General features: G+C 42.1%; 1 protein-coding gene across 2 annotated transcripts; it reads right to left on the bottom strand.

The window, feature by feature from the left end:
• Positions 1 to 232: 232 nt before the first annotated feature.
• On the bottom strand, positions 233 to 10,256 carry heatr6 (HEAT repeat containing 6). Of its 2 annotated transcripts, XM_023421590.2 has the most exons (20): positions 9,944 to 10,255; positions 8,591 to 8,698; positions 8,343 to 8,483; positions 8,143 to 8,258; positions 7,314 to 7,428; positions 7,117 to 7,218; positions 6,841 to 6,987; positions 6,518 to 6,765; positions 6,068 to 6,242; positions 5,785 to 5,991; positions 4,989 to 5,088; positions 4,522 to 4,910; positions 4,278 to 4,400; positions 4,057 to 4,143; positions 3,710 to 3,844; positions 3,510 to 3,632; positions 3,241 to 3,365; positions 2,861 to 2,957; positions 2,392 to 2,596; positions 233 to 1,574 (listed from the first exon to the last, which is right to left on the bottom strand). In XM_023421590.2, the coding sequence occupies exons 1-20, from the start codon at positions 10,220 to 10,222 to the stop codon at positions 1,000 to 1,002; spliced, it is 3,597 nt and encodes a 1,198-aa protein (XP_023277358.1). In that variant the 5' UTR covers positions 10,223 to 10,255; the 3' UTR covers positions 233 to 999. The 2 variants fall into 2 exon arrangements, with proteins under 2 accessions (XP_023277358.1, XP_087034171.1); XM_087178045.1 differs by lacking the exons at positions 233 to 1,574; positions 2,861 to 2,957 and having other exon boundaries at positions 2,479 to 2,596; positions 9,944 to 10,256.
• Positions 10,257 to 13,879: the final 3,623 nt, after the last annotated feature.

The following is a 13,879-nucleotide window of genomic DNA, read 5'->3' as shown; positions in this document are numbered from 1 at the left end:
AATATGTATTTTCTATTTATATGAGACCTCATTTTGTCTCAGAGGAGGGGCATTTTTCAGGTTAGACAGTGACCTGTATGTTTTCAAGTTGTTACTTTTATACTTTAATACTCAGTGTTTTAATTCTCAGGTCAAATACAGGATGATGTAAAACAGAGCCAACAAAGGATTTCTCTTAAATTACCACCTACTGTATGTAAACTCTTAATGTTGAGTAACTCTGAAGCCAGACTGTGGGAAATCATTGCATTTATTGTTTTGAACATCAGATTTGCTGCACAGATGTCCAGTCCGTCTGTCAGGTCAGTGTCATTGTTACTGTGTTCAAATACTGTAGACAGTGTAGTATACTTCATAACCTGAAGTATGGCTGGGCAATATTAAATCAATATCATGGCATTAAGAATATTTATCCAATATTAATATGGCAAATTAATGTAAAATCACAAATAAAACAAACTGATGGTCAGTGCAACCAACCATGTTCCACCGTCATACATTACACATCAGACAAAACTCACATGTAAAACAACTTGAATTCATCATTTTGCTCACATTAATTAACCTGGAAAACTAAATTGTGTTAAACAACAGCACAATATATTCATATTACTGCAATGTTTCCACTGAAAGTCAAAACAATAAATTATCACCCATCTTTAATCTCAATCTTTGTCTATTCATTTGATCTTGAAATGTAATTTCACTACTACATATATCAGATGTTAATCCATAAAAGAGTGCAAGTGCAATTGGGTAAATAAAAGGATATAAAAAGCCACTGCCGACTTCAAGAAAGAAAAAAAAAAAAAAAAAAACTACATAATGTAGTGTGCATGTGAATGTGATGATCACCTTATGACAAAGCTGGTTACATAATCTTTGCTTTCAGTCAGCACTTGAGTGAGTTTGTGGTTGGACATTTTTCCGCCTACAGGTCAGCCTGCTTTGCTCTGTCCCAATGTGAGAACCAGACCCAGCGCTGCAGCTGGAGACTCTTTACAGCTCTTCACACGTCTTCAGCAAATCCTCCAGAAAACTGACCACTACCTCCTTACCTCTCTCCTCCTCTCCGCGTCCTTCCCCTTCAGCCTTCAACTCTTTCAGTCTGATCAGCGTCTGCTGCAGACGCCCGATTCTCTGCTGCGGGTTGAAACCATCCCCTCCTGTGTCCTTCTCTCCCTCTGCCCCCTCTCCTCCTCCTTCCTCGGCTCTGAGATATCTGATCAAATGCCCTTTGATGCCCCTACCCTCCTCGCCAGCCAGCGATGCCCCGAGGGCAGGCATGTCGTGAGGCTGGCTGACGCTGAGCAGGTGCAGGAGAGCTTGTGAGAGTGTGTGTCGCAGGCTGGCACTGTAGCGGTACTCCAAGAAGTCGTTTGTGTCTTCGCTGTTCTCGAGCGCCGTGGCCAGTGAATGCCACACGCAGCTGAACCGCTTTGTGTCCCCGTAGCAGCCGCGGCGGGCAGGAACTGCCAGGGCAGCGGCCGATTTGATCCTCACCTTGAAATTCTTACAGGAAGTAACAACGTGGCAGAGGGAGGAGAATGCGTCGCAAGACCACAGAGCTGAGTCTAAGGGGAAATAAAATACAGATATTAAGTTAATTACGTTAATTTAGACATGTGAAAAACATTAAAATATAAACTGAAATTCATATCAATCACTGTTGGATACATTTAACAACCCATCAACAAACAAACCCTGTGATACTGAAGAAGATTCTGTTGCCCAGTTTCTAGTCTTTGTTGTAAGCTAAGCTAACTGCCTGCTGGCTCTGGCTTCATATTTAGTATACAGACATGACTGTGCTGTCAATCGTCTCACTAAAGTCTCAGCAAGAAGGTAAATAATAAGTGTATTTCCCAGAAATGTTGAACTATTCCTTCAAAGCTGTATCATGCTTTTCTTGGCTGTATGTAAGCGAACAAGTTATTTTATACTTGTACAGAGCATTAATGCCTTTTTTTCTTTTGTCTTTCACATCCCGCTACCAACAGGAAGTTGGACCAACCTATCAGCTTGTGTTTTGAGAGAGTACACCGACTCCTCTTTGAACCTACTGTTGTCCTCTCTGCATAGATGACCAGAGACGTGCGTGTGTTACTCAGCAGAACTAAAATTCTGGTGTAAATTTTATAGATTTTTTTTCTTTATTCAGACAACCTGTAACGTGTCAATCAGCTCTAGTGTTCTACAGTCATGGTCATGCATCTCTCTGATGTAGAAATTTACATCAGAGTGAGTGTGTCACATTAACTACAGGTTTAAAACATTAGCTGAAACAAACAGCATCATCAGATCTTCGATAACTACCTGAGTCTTTATGCTAAGATGAGGTATTCATGCTGAGGGCAAACACAGGTGAATTCCTGAGGGATGAAGACTCACCGAGTGGCAGGGCGGGGTTTCTGAAAGCGTTTCCCAAGGCGTAACAGGCGTTCCATCTGACCTTCATCGTGGCCTCTGATTGGACAGTTTTTACGAGCGCACGGACCGCTTCCTCCAGCGGCCGTTGGAAAGCAGACCTGGTTAGTTGACTCTGACGAAGGAAATGAAGCAGATTCCCGAGTGCTCGCACTGCGTTGCACTTCACCTGGGAGGTTCAAAGAGAGGACGCACGTTCAGAGAGATGAGAGCCAATCAAAAAGAATACTGGGAAATGATGTCATCACAGGGCAGATATTTGATTCTTCATTAGTACTCTGGGGTTTTTTTCATGGCATTGGCTTAATTAAGATGCTTCTACGGGGGACGTGCTTTCCTTCATTAATGCTACATAACTTCATAGCAGAAAAAAATAAATGGCAAGAGTTAACGATCTTCTTTCTCTTGTGTGTGAAAGTGTGAATATTCTCACCCTGTCTTTGTCAGCTGATGCTCGAGTAGCTGCCTGCAACATCTTGAGCAGCAACATGTCTGACAGCTCTTCTTGGAAGTCCACACCTACACTCTCCCTGACATAGAGACAGCAGATAAACAAATTAAACACAGCTAATGACAGATTATACAGTATAGCTTGAATACTATATCACACTGCTTTTTATCAATATCAGTTGATCTCAAAACATTTTCTTTGTTAATGACATGATGAAAGAAAGTAAAGTTTTATTTTGAAAGATAAGTGAGGGATCCATGCTTTAAATGGATTCACCATTAGATTATGTTAATATACCATTATAAAGGAGATTACAGTATGATTTCTAAAGCTTCATCTCAGCACTCTGTATGCTTTCTTACATATTGACAATAAGTGTGTCTGTGAGATTCCCTAGCGACCAGGCAGCCTTGGCACGGACGTTTGGAGATCGATCATCAAGGGCGGCGAGGATCGTGTTTGCTGTATCTGCCACGAACATCACATCCTGAAAAAGATACCACAACCTCAGAGCAGATCCTTGTACGTCTGAAACATGTTTGCTGTTCTGCAGTTTTTCCAGACGTAAATCTCTTGACAGAATTTTAAAGATTTTACTTGATGCTCAGTATGCTCATGGTTGCCTCCTTACCTCTCTCAGACAGGGGAACAGGATGTAGACTCCCAGAGCCCTGACAGCCGCAGTCTTCACCAAATAGTTTTCACTGTAGGTCAGCCCCAGCAGCACGGTGATGCACATCAGCTGGGTCTTTTCCTGAAAACAATGTTACACATCACACATGACAGATTCCAGTGTGGGAACAGACAGAGCTCAATCGTAGTGAAACTCACAGGCAGCTGTGCGAAGGCCTGCGGCAGGATGGAGGAGAGCGTGTCGCAGGCGCTCGTCTGCAGCATGGGATGTTGTTCATTCTGCAGCGCTCCGTTCAGCGGACCGCTCAACACTTCTGACCAAAACTGGACCACCTATATCATGTACAGATATGTATGAAATGAAAGCAACTTAAAATTTAAATTTTCACACACCTCATGGTGTCTTTCATCAATACATCACCTGAATGAAAGAGGAAAGAATCTAACACAATAAAAAGGAAACAAACAGCAGTAGGAAATAAGTGTCTCTTAACTAATTAAAACAAGTTTAGCCTGATAATCGTATAAAGACAGTGTGTACGTACTTGGCTCATGGGGACCCTCGAACTCTCAGGCACATTGTTCTCTGCTCTGTACTGCTGGATGATTCCTGTCCCCAGCTCCTCTAATAACTAGACAAAAGTTGATGACACAGATATCACTGCCTGGTTGTTACTTATGTCATTTCTAAATATGTGTCAATTGTTGTTATTTTGTGTTGAAATTTTTTTTTATTTACTCCATCAGAAGAAATACAGGGCCTTACCTTTGCTCCGTGCAGTTGTATGGAGGGGTCTGTCTCCCCGAGGCAGCGTGCGCTCACCTGCCCGATCTCACACAGACATGCTTGGGCTAGAGAGAAGTAGCCACGTACCAGGTGGGACAGGACCTGAAACACAGTGATACAAGACACACTTTGAAAAAAAACAAAAAAAAACTCACGTTCAGATTTCAAAAATGTCTAACTGAGGTTTTCTTTTGTGGTTTCTATCTCACCCACTATCTCTCACCTGTAGAGCTTCTAGTCGGACAGGGGAGGGCTCCAACACAGCACCTCCTCCTGTTCCCGCTCCCTCGCTGTCAGACTGGTCCTCTCTGGGCTGAGTGACCAGCGACACACACAGCTGCAGCAGCCACGGCGGTGAGCTGTCCTCCTCCGCCGGTGTGCGAGGAACGTAGGGGGAGTGTGTGTGCGAGCTGCGCTGGGAGGGTGTGACTGGTGTGCGACAGGGAGAGGACACTCCGTCTCTTTGTCTCCAGCTGAGAGCCGAGTCTTGAGGCGTGAAGGAGCCGCTGCCGCTGTCCGGCTGTCGGAGGAGGAGCTGCACCTCAGGGAGAGGAGCCTGAGTCGTCACCAGAGCCCCGTAAAGTGTCAGGACCGACACACGCACATTCACATCTACAGACAGAGCGCAGTGGTTTCAAAAGAAGCACAATTTACTGACCTGTTATTTTAGAGTGCTGACAAAATACAGACCTCTGTGGCGCACATAAGGACGCATCTGCTTCCAGAGCGGGCTGAGCAGACCAGGTCTGAGACGATGGTAGGGAGCGTTGGCCACCAGATAGGCCAGACACTAACACCCAGGAAAGGAGGAGATAGGCTGTTAGAATAATAAACCTTCATGTGAGAGCTGGGCACTATGTCAGCAGTTTGTTTTAGGCTCATTCTGTTTTAAGGTCTAAATCTGGAGGGTGCAATTATTATGTGGCAATATCTTTGAATCATTTCCCCTTTCGGTCCAGAGTGAAATATATTGATCATTTTTATTCCTATTGTGCAGAGGATGAATAATTATGATTTGGGTCAACCTCTAAACTTTCCTGTACATGGTGCGGATCAAAACGTACGGAAAGCAAGGCGGAGCTTGACAATTCATGCTTGACCTTGGAAAAAACAGTTGTCATCATAAGTGCATAAATGGACCAAGTGTTAACGTTTGTGGGCAGCCAACATGGCTTCACTTTTAGTTTGTTCATTGCTTGTCTTGTTAAAGTGGAACATGTGAAACTCTTTAAACCTGTAGCTGTTGTTAAAATTGTACTCTGCCAACCTCCACGACAATGTTGGACTGACACTGGAAAAAATCGTTGTGGGAGAACAAGAGATGTCTGTTTTTTTTCCTTATCAAAACCTAGTGCCTACATTACCCACAATGCAACTCAACTGTCAACAGTAAAATCAGCACACTTCCCCATTACTCTTTCAGCAGGCAAAGGTGGAATCACACATGATAAGTAAGCTGTGTTTACCAAGTGTTAAGTTATCGTACCTTTATGACCTGTGTGAGCGTCTGAGGGGCGGTCTCAGCCAGCAGAGCCAGACTGAGAGCACGGTGCAGTTCTCTGACAGCAGTAGCCAGTGAGAAGGAGAAAGGGGTGTAAGATGTACGAGGAGACGCCGTATCTTCAGCCACAGCCAGGAACTGACGCGAGCCATCCAGCATGGCCGACAATACCTGAAGCGCACACGCACGTACCTGAGAGAGAGGAGAGGTAGATGTTACGGTCATACATGTGGAGGAGAATTATAACATGAGTGAAGTTATGTTGTACCTTTGGCAATGGGTCCTTCAGTATAATTGTGATCAGGGTGAGAGGTGGTGGTCCCCCGACAGGAGATTCAGGGATGAATGAAGACCAGTACCCGTACAGGGTCCGCTTTTCAACACCTTTCACCACTGCTAGTAAACAGTGCAGAGCTCCCTGTCGCACACGACCATGGTAAAGTCTGAAAGAGATAAATACCGCAGGCCTCAGGATTTCTCACTCGTTCAGTCAGTGTAACAAACTGTGTCTGCTTTTGCTGTTAACATTAACTGACACTAGGAAAAACTTTCATGACATACTTAAAACATGTAAAACTTTTAGAAGACAAAGTTCATTTTGTTCCTCAAATATAACTTGTAACTTCGTAGGAAATGGCTTTAAAAAGACAAACAAACAAAAAAAACAAACATGCATGTGTGTATGGATGTATGGATGGATGGCAGTTTCTTTCTGTACCTTAATTTGCTCTGTGCATTGCCCTCCGAGTCAGAAAACTCGGAGTCAGAACTGTTTCGCTTCCAGGACGGGTAGAGAGATGTGGCAGAGGGTTTAGAGAAGGACTCTCCCTCCCCTCTGCCTCCCTCTCTTCCCCCTCTTTTCTGAAGTGCAGACACAGCCTCTCTATCATCCTCCTCTCCATCATCCCCTCTGCTCTCCTCAGCGCTCGTCTTCTTCCCCTTTCCTCTGGATTTCCTCTTTTTATTCTTAGGAGAGATTAAACAGATTTGAATGTGGTTCTTACAATAAGTGAGTCCAACAAAAATGATGGCTTGTCTTACCCCTGAGGCTTTGCCTTGCACAGCTGCATCCTTTGGTGGGTCAGAAGGTTTTGGTGCAGAGAGACCCTCATACTGGGGAAGAGGTGCTGGGTAAAGCGCAGCCGGCCACTCGACGCTCACACCTGGAGCTCCCTGGAACATGAGCCTCTGTAGAATACATGCACAAATCTCTAGTTTCTTACCAAAATATAAACTGTCACACAACGTCAGTTACTGAAAAGGGAACAAAAATGATAAAGCCATAGAAAAATCTGCAACTGTGGCAGAGTTTTGCACCTTCATTGTGGCAAGTACAGATCCAAGCTCCTCCCCGCCGCCAAATTTCCACTTCCCACCTGAGAGACAACACTGAAGTCCCTTCAGAGCTGCCTGGATCACCTGCACAGAGGGGACAGGGACAGGAATGGATCAGCTATGACTGAATGCATTTCTCCCCATTCAAATGTTTGTTACATCACACAAATTATCCATACCATGCAGTAGAAGAGCTCATCTGTGTTGGGAGGTTTGGGTGACTGCAGTGTTTGCAGGAAGACTCTGAAACATACACTTCTGTATTGATCATCAAGAGGTGGCTGACCAGGAATCCTGGAGCGAAACAACCAAGAAAGTAAGGACCAAGAAGAAGGAGCATCTAGTCAGAAAACACTACAATACAAAAGCCAATTTGTGACCCGGAATGCAAATAAACATCCTAAATGAACAGATTTTGGACATTATTCTTGGAGTACTAGTAGTAGTAGTAGTGCTCTGTTACCTTTAAGGAAAACATGTATTTGAGAACCAAACAAGAGTTTTCTTGAACACATTCATATTTGAGTGATCAGGGAAGTAACGGATTATACTGCAGTAGCAGTTTTGAGAAGTTTCCCTAAAGTTTTGATATTTTTGCCATGATACTGGGCTCTCACTGGAATGTAACACAACTGTGACAGTTGTGAATCCAAGCTGAAAACAGCAGCTGTCCTCCACAAGGCTACAAGCTTTCACTGCCACTTCTCAAGCCTACTGGTGTTTGGTGACTTTCACTCTGTTTTTGATGGAGTATAATACGAAGATACAGATGGGGATATTGAAAATGATTATTAGACTAAGAAGATATTTAGTATTAGGATTAGTTTGCTTGTTTCACCTTAGCTCCACCCGAATGTCCATATTCATTCCTTCTGGCTCCTAGATTGATAAACCCTAACTCTCAAGTTTTAAAACACGTCTTCAGAAATCAGATCAGAGACACCATGTCCATGTTTTCACGCAGTCCTCAAACTAGCTGGCTAAATTTATAAGGATGCTAAAGCTTACCTGAGACAGATGTTGGCCATACAGGTGAGCGCAACGCGCCGTAATTCCATATTTGGCTGAGATGGAGCACTATACAGCAAAAGCACTCCATTTTCACCCAGTAAGTCACTGAGGTGCTGTGAATGAGAAAAATCAATGTAAACTTTCAATAGTTATCTTTAATTACAACACACTTTCAGAAAGCTTGTACAAATACCCACCTGGTGGCACTGAGGTCCATTCCCATACACTACTGTGGAGAGTGCCAAGAGGACATCCGAGTGTGTCCATGTACTGCACATTTTCAATGCACTGGCGGTATAGTTCACCAATACATCCAATGTCAGCTCGTCCATTATTACCTTAAAAACAAAAATCAGTTAGAACAAAATAAAAAAGAAAACCTAGTCAGCACATTGGTGGATGTGTAGGCTGAGCTCTGCTGTTGCTAAAGGCTAGTTGTTGTTACCTTTAGCTGATTGAGAAGATGGTGTATTAGCTGGCAGAGTTTGATGACTAAATGTTCTTGACTCAGCGGCACAAGACAGCTGGCATGTTTCAGCAGAGTACACACGTCCTGAAATGGAAATGAAGAGATTCAACACGACCAAGAATTTCTTTCACAGCATCGAAAACATGATTAGAGAATATTTTGTGATGGGATCACACCAGCCGTGACACCCGTCAACATATTGAAGATATGAGTACTCAGCCGAACTAGGCCTTCATTTTTACAATCTCAATTACACACCTGTAAAGTTTTGTGACACAGTTGTGATGCTACTGTGGTGACAAGGTGAGGTCACAAAGTATAATCCTGGATATCATACATGTTGATTTAGCTGAATGGGTAGAAGCTTGACACTAATACAAACTAACAATTATTTTCCATCTCTATTTATGGGTCTGATTCTTTATTAATTTATAATAAATTCATCATTTAGGATATAACATTTTTGAAAATAGTATAGAGAGATTTCTTCAAATGTCTTGTTTTGTCTGATCAACAGTATAAAACTCAAAGATATTTAATTTACAAATATAATATTTGCAACTAACCCATAATTGCCAATGAACTTTCTGTCAACCAACTAATCGCTTCATCAACCAGCCATTTCAGCTCCAGTCCACCTGTATAATTCAGGGTGTCTGGGGAAATAACAACACTGCCATGTGTAGCAGGGGGCAATAAGTACCCAAGTCTTTTTTTGACCTGGGGCCCACTAGGACGTTAAGGCACACCAGTGAGTAAAAGCAGGTAGCATTTTCACATGCACTCAATGAGCACTTTATTAGGAACGCCTACTTATTCATACAATTATCCAATCAGCCATTAATAGCAGACAGGCTGGTTCAAGTATTTCTGAAACTGCTTATCTGCTGGGATTTTCTTTACTCAGAATATTGCTAAAAACACTCACAGTCCATATCCGAATAAAGGCAAAAACTGCCCAAAAAATGGGCCAGAATCTCAAAGGAAAACCTCCAACATTTTGACTCATAGAAGTGAGGTTGTTTCGAGAGCAAAGGGAGGAACTACCCAGTATTAATATGGTGTTTGTGATGAAGTGCTCGGTGAGTGTATGTGAACAAAGTTAATGCACACTACTTAAGTTTGCATGACATTACCAGTTTCAGACAGACACATTAGGTTTATATGGATCTAGGTTTGGCTGCTGTTGCTGTGTTTGTTCCTGTCTATGTTACAATGGCACCATGTAAACCTGAACGTTTACCAGCAAGTTCAGGGGCTAATTGTTGAAGTTTTTCAGTATCACGAGTTACGACAAGCGTCTCTACAAGACCACAGGGTATCTGTTACCTCTGGTCGGATGTTGATATTGGGGTAGAAAGTTTTGTTGTAGTTTTCGGACAGCAGCTGGTCAAACAGCAGGTTGAGCTCCTCTCTGAGTTGTCCGGACTCTGCTCGCAGAGCTCGGAGCTTTGCGGCGCAGCGGGAAAACTGTTTCTCGGCGTCGGACGGCGAGCCGATCTGCCAACCGTCCGCCCCCATGGGAGTGAACGGGCCGGCCTCAGTCAGAGACATCGGGGGGAAAGCACGGCCAAGACCAGGTGCTGACAACCCGGTTTGAGCCGCCATGTTTTTGCCCTCGGAAGTATTTCGCTTGTTTGGTGGTTCTAGCGCTTCCTTTCAAGTTTAACACCCAAATGTCAGACTACTACTCACTACTGCCCCCTGCAGGGTGACCCGGAAACATAAACACCCAGATCCCAGTTATTATTTTCATCGCCTCCCTGAGAAACAGGTGGACAAACGTTTACATTACATATATATCAAAATGTTAAAATTCACTATTACAAGAAAGAGTCACATTTTTATTAAAATACTTTTTTAAGATTAAGTATCAAAAGATTGAGTCGTTTTTACCATATTTGAACTGATGGCACTTGCTCATGCTCATGCTCATGGTTTGGCCCTTTTGAGGGTCATTAGATAAATCTGAGGGGTTATGAGATGATTAATTGAGAAGGAAAGAAGAAAAGGGTTTTTCTTTTTGCATTTTTATTTATTCATAGCTCTACCATATTATTTAGGTAAAAAGACCTGAATTCCAGCCAGATTTCAGAGTGTTGAGTGTGTATGAGTTTCATACCACATCCTTTCTTCACAAGCATTGTGTGTGGGTTGACCTGTAGCTATGCTACATGACTAACAACAGTGTTGGAAAGGTTGCTCCACCTATGGTAAAACCAGAAAAATGTGACAAAGAAAAGAGGAGCGACAGAGTGCAACAATAAATGCAAAATGTTCAATGACAAGCACACATATATAAGCACACATGTATGCATTCACAGTTTTCTGTTCTTCTAACTTACATTATTATACACCTGTTGAGTGTGAAGATCGACAATGTGTTGCAAATTACTCTTGACTCCACAAACAAATATTAATGTTAAAGGAGTAATTTTTCCCACACAAGAAGATAAGAGGAGACAGTTGCAATTGTCACACAACAAAGTGACATTCACTCATCTACGTGAAATAGGTGGGGCTGGAAGATTGGTGTCAAAACTCAACACACAAGCCAAATAAGACAAAACACTTGGAGCTGAACTTCTCACTTCTATGTCAAAATGAAACACTGCAGTCAAAACCTGACATTCCTCTTTCAAAATGGCATTTCTTTAACAAACACACACACACACACACACACACACACACACACACACACACACACACACACACACACACCAGCTGAATTACACTTTCAAAGCAGCAACAAAACTGATGAACTTACAGTTTTTTTTGCAATTGCTAAAACACTAAAAGTGAATGCTTAGACCAAAGCATCAAAACCTTAACCTTTGAACCCATGCCAAAAGTACAAACACATTTTCTACTTTACACTTTGTTTTCAGTTCTACAACACACACTTGAAAAAACACTATTGTCAGCGCATTTGTTTATTTGCAATAAGAGTTCTCCACTCGAAGTCATCCATTGAAACCAATATTTATTTGCTATTAGAGAATCAAAATCAGCATGTACATGAATCTCCTCCGATCTGAAAACCACAGTCTGCAAGCAGTTAGCCGTGGCCAACATCCCAGAGAAGAGTGTCTATCTTAGCAGTTACATAGAGTTTTGTATATATTTTTGTAACTATCTGATTGGTCAAAAAGCTGGGGAGAAGCCGTGGTTTAGACTCAGCTCTCCCTTCTTTGGTGCACAGGCTGGTCCCAGCCTCTTGGCACAGTGCCTCCTTCTTCTGATCTGACTGCCCCTAGAGAGAAAAACCTACGCTCCCTGCTTCTGTATTCGGAGTTGTTTGTTTCTTTTTCAGAAGGAGTGGGCGGAGGTGACAAGGTCAGATTCATCACTGTGGGTTTCTGTTCCCTGTCTCTCCCTTCATGGGTGCATGACCACTCTGGCCACTTTTTAGTTCATAGAAACAGACTCAACCATAATAATTCCATCATAACCATGTTACATATTTTTTTATTCCTAACTCTACACACTTTTTCTTACATTAGATACTTAGATCTCAAGATCTCAAGATCTCACAGTCATTAGGAAACACTTCTTTTCCAAACTGCAAAACACATCTGAGTTTTGCACCACACACATACACACTTAAAAACACTTATGCTGAAATTGAACACCAATCAGTCTGAGCCTTAGTGCTACAGAAAGACCTCAGGTGTGAAAGTTAGAGGAAGAGGAAGACAGGGAGGAAGTGGAGGACGAGGGCCAGAACAAAGAAGATCAGGCAATAGACAAACATATTTTAGATGACAATAGGGCCACTCAGAAATCATGGCTTGACACTGGGGGAGGCTGAGCAGAGGGTCCAGACCAAGCTAAGTCGCTACAGAGTAGCATCCATAATATGGATGAAAAAAATTAAAGTTGTAAAGACAGCAGTGTTTTGTGTTAAGTTCATTGGTGTGTTGTTGCTGCTTTGAAAGTGTCATTCAGATGGTGTATATGTGTATGGTTTTGTAAAAGAAACGCCATTTAGAAAGAGGATTGTCAGGTTTTGACTGCAGTGTTTGATTTTGACATAGAAGTGAGATGTTCAGCTCCAAGTGTTTTGTCTTATTTGGCCTGTGTGTTGACACAATGAGCCAAATTCTGAAATAAGTGTGTAAGCAAATGCAAAAAACGAATAAATGTATAAATGTAAATGTAAATGTATAAAAAGACACATGGAAATTAAAAACAAATCCTTAGTATCAAAATTACAGCAAAATCATTCACCACATTATCAAGAAAGACACCTAATAGCATTTTGACAAAAAATTATGAAGAATAAGACAAGAAGCTTTTAAGTTTCATTTTGTACCTAATGTAAGTTCAAGAACTGTGTTATCCAAAATTATGTATTTCACAAAAACATAGGTTTTACCATGTGTTTTCCACCCAACCCCAAAAACTGCTATGCCTTTAAATAACAAAATCATCCATGAATCAACTTGATAGTTTTAGCCTGCAAACATCTTGCTAAATGGGATTTCTTAAGTGTTTGCTGAAAGGGCTAAACTATTAGAAATTGCAGCTTGTAATGATGGACCCACCACAGGGTCCAACAGGATTCAAGAGTTTAACAAAGACAGTGCAGATCTTAAGCATCAACTTTTCACAATGCACCTGTCTCGTATCTTTCACTTGAGCTGGTTCTTTGACATGTGCTTGGTTATTTTTCAGGCATGCTTGTTTATCTTCCACATGTGCTTGTTTATCTTCCACATGTGCTTGTTTAGCTTTCACATGTGCTTGTTTAGCTTCCACGTGTGCTTGTTTAGCTTCCACATGTGCTTGTTTAGCTTTTACATGTGCTTGTTTAGCTTCCATATGTGCTTGTTTATCTTTCATATGTGCTTGTTTATGTTGCACATGTGCTTGTTTATGTTGCACATGTGCTTGTTTATGTTGCACATGTGTTTGGTCTGCTTCCTTATGTGCTTGTTTAACTTTCACATGTGCTTGTTTAGCTTCCACATGTGCTTGTTCTTTGTTTTTTATGTCATTTGTAGTTGATTTTTTGTCTCTGTGCTCTTTGTTCTCCCAATTCTCTGGATAAAATGCTTTATCTAGGATAGCTTTGTTTTCTTCAAATGTTTTCTGGCCTCTAATCAAGGATTCATAAATCTCCTGCCATGAATCTATCACTGACTGCAAAAGATCAGCTGAGTCCCTGATGGGCTGTGAAGCTTCACTTTCTGCATCTTTGGCTAGACTGACGCAGTTTTTAATGATGGAACAGACGTCAAAGACGAGAAGAAAAGCACGGGC

This window comes from Seriola lalandi, unplaced genomic scaffold, assembly GCF_002814215.2.
Source record: "Seriola lalandi dorsalis isolate HSWRI2012SDOR001 ecotype SW California unplaced genomic scaffold, Sedor1 jcf7180002054672, whole genome shotgun sequence".
NCBI lineage: Eukaryota > Metazoa > Chordata > Actinopteri > Carangiformes > Carangidae > Seriola > Seriola lalandi.
Note: the sequence above shows the minus strand (reverse complement) of the source record. Positions and strands in the feature narration are given on the sequence as shown.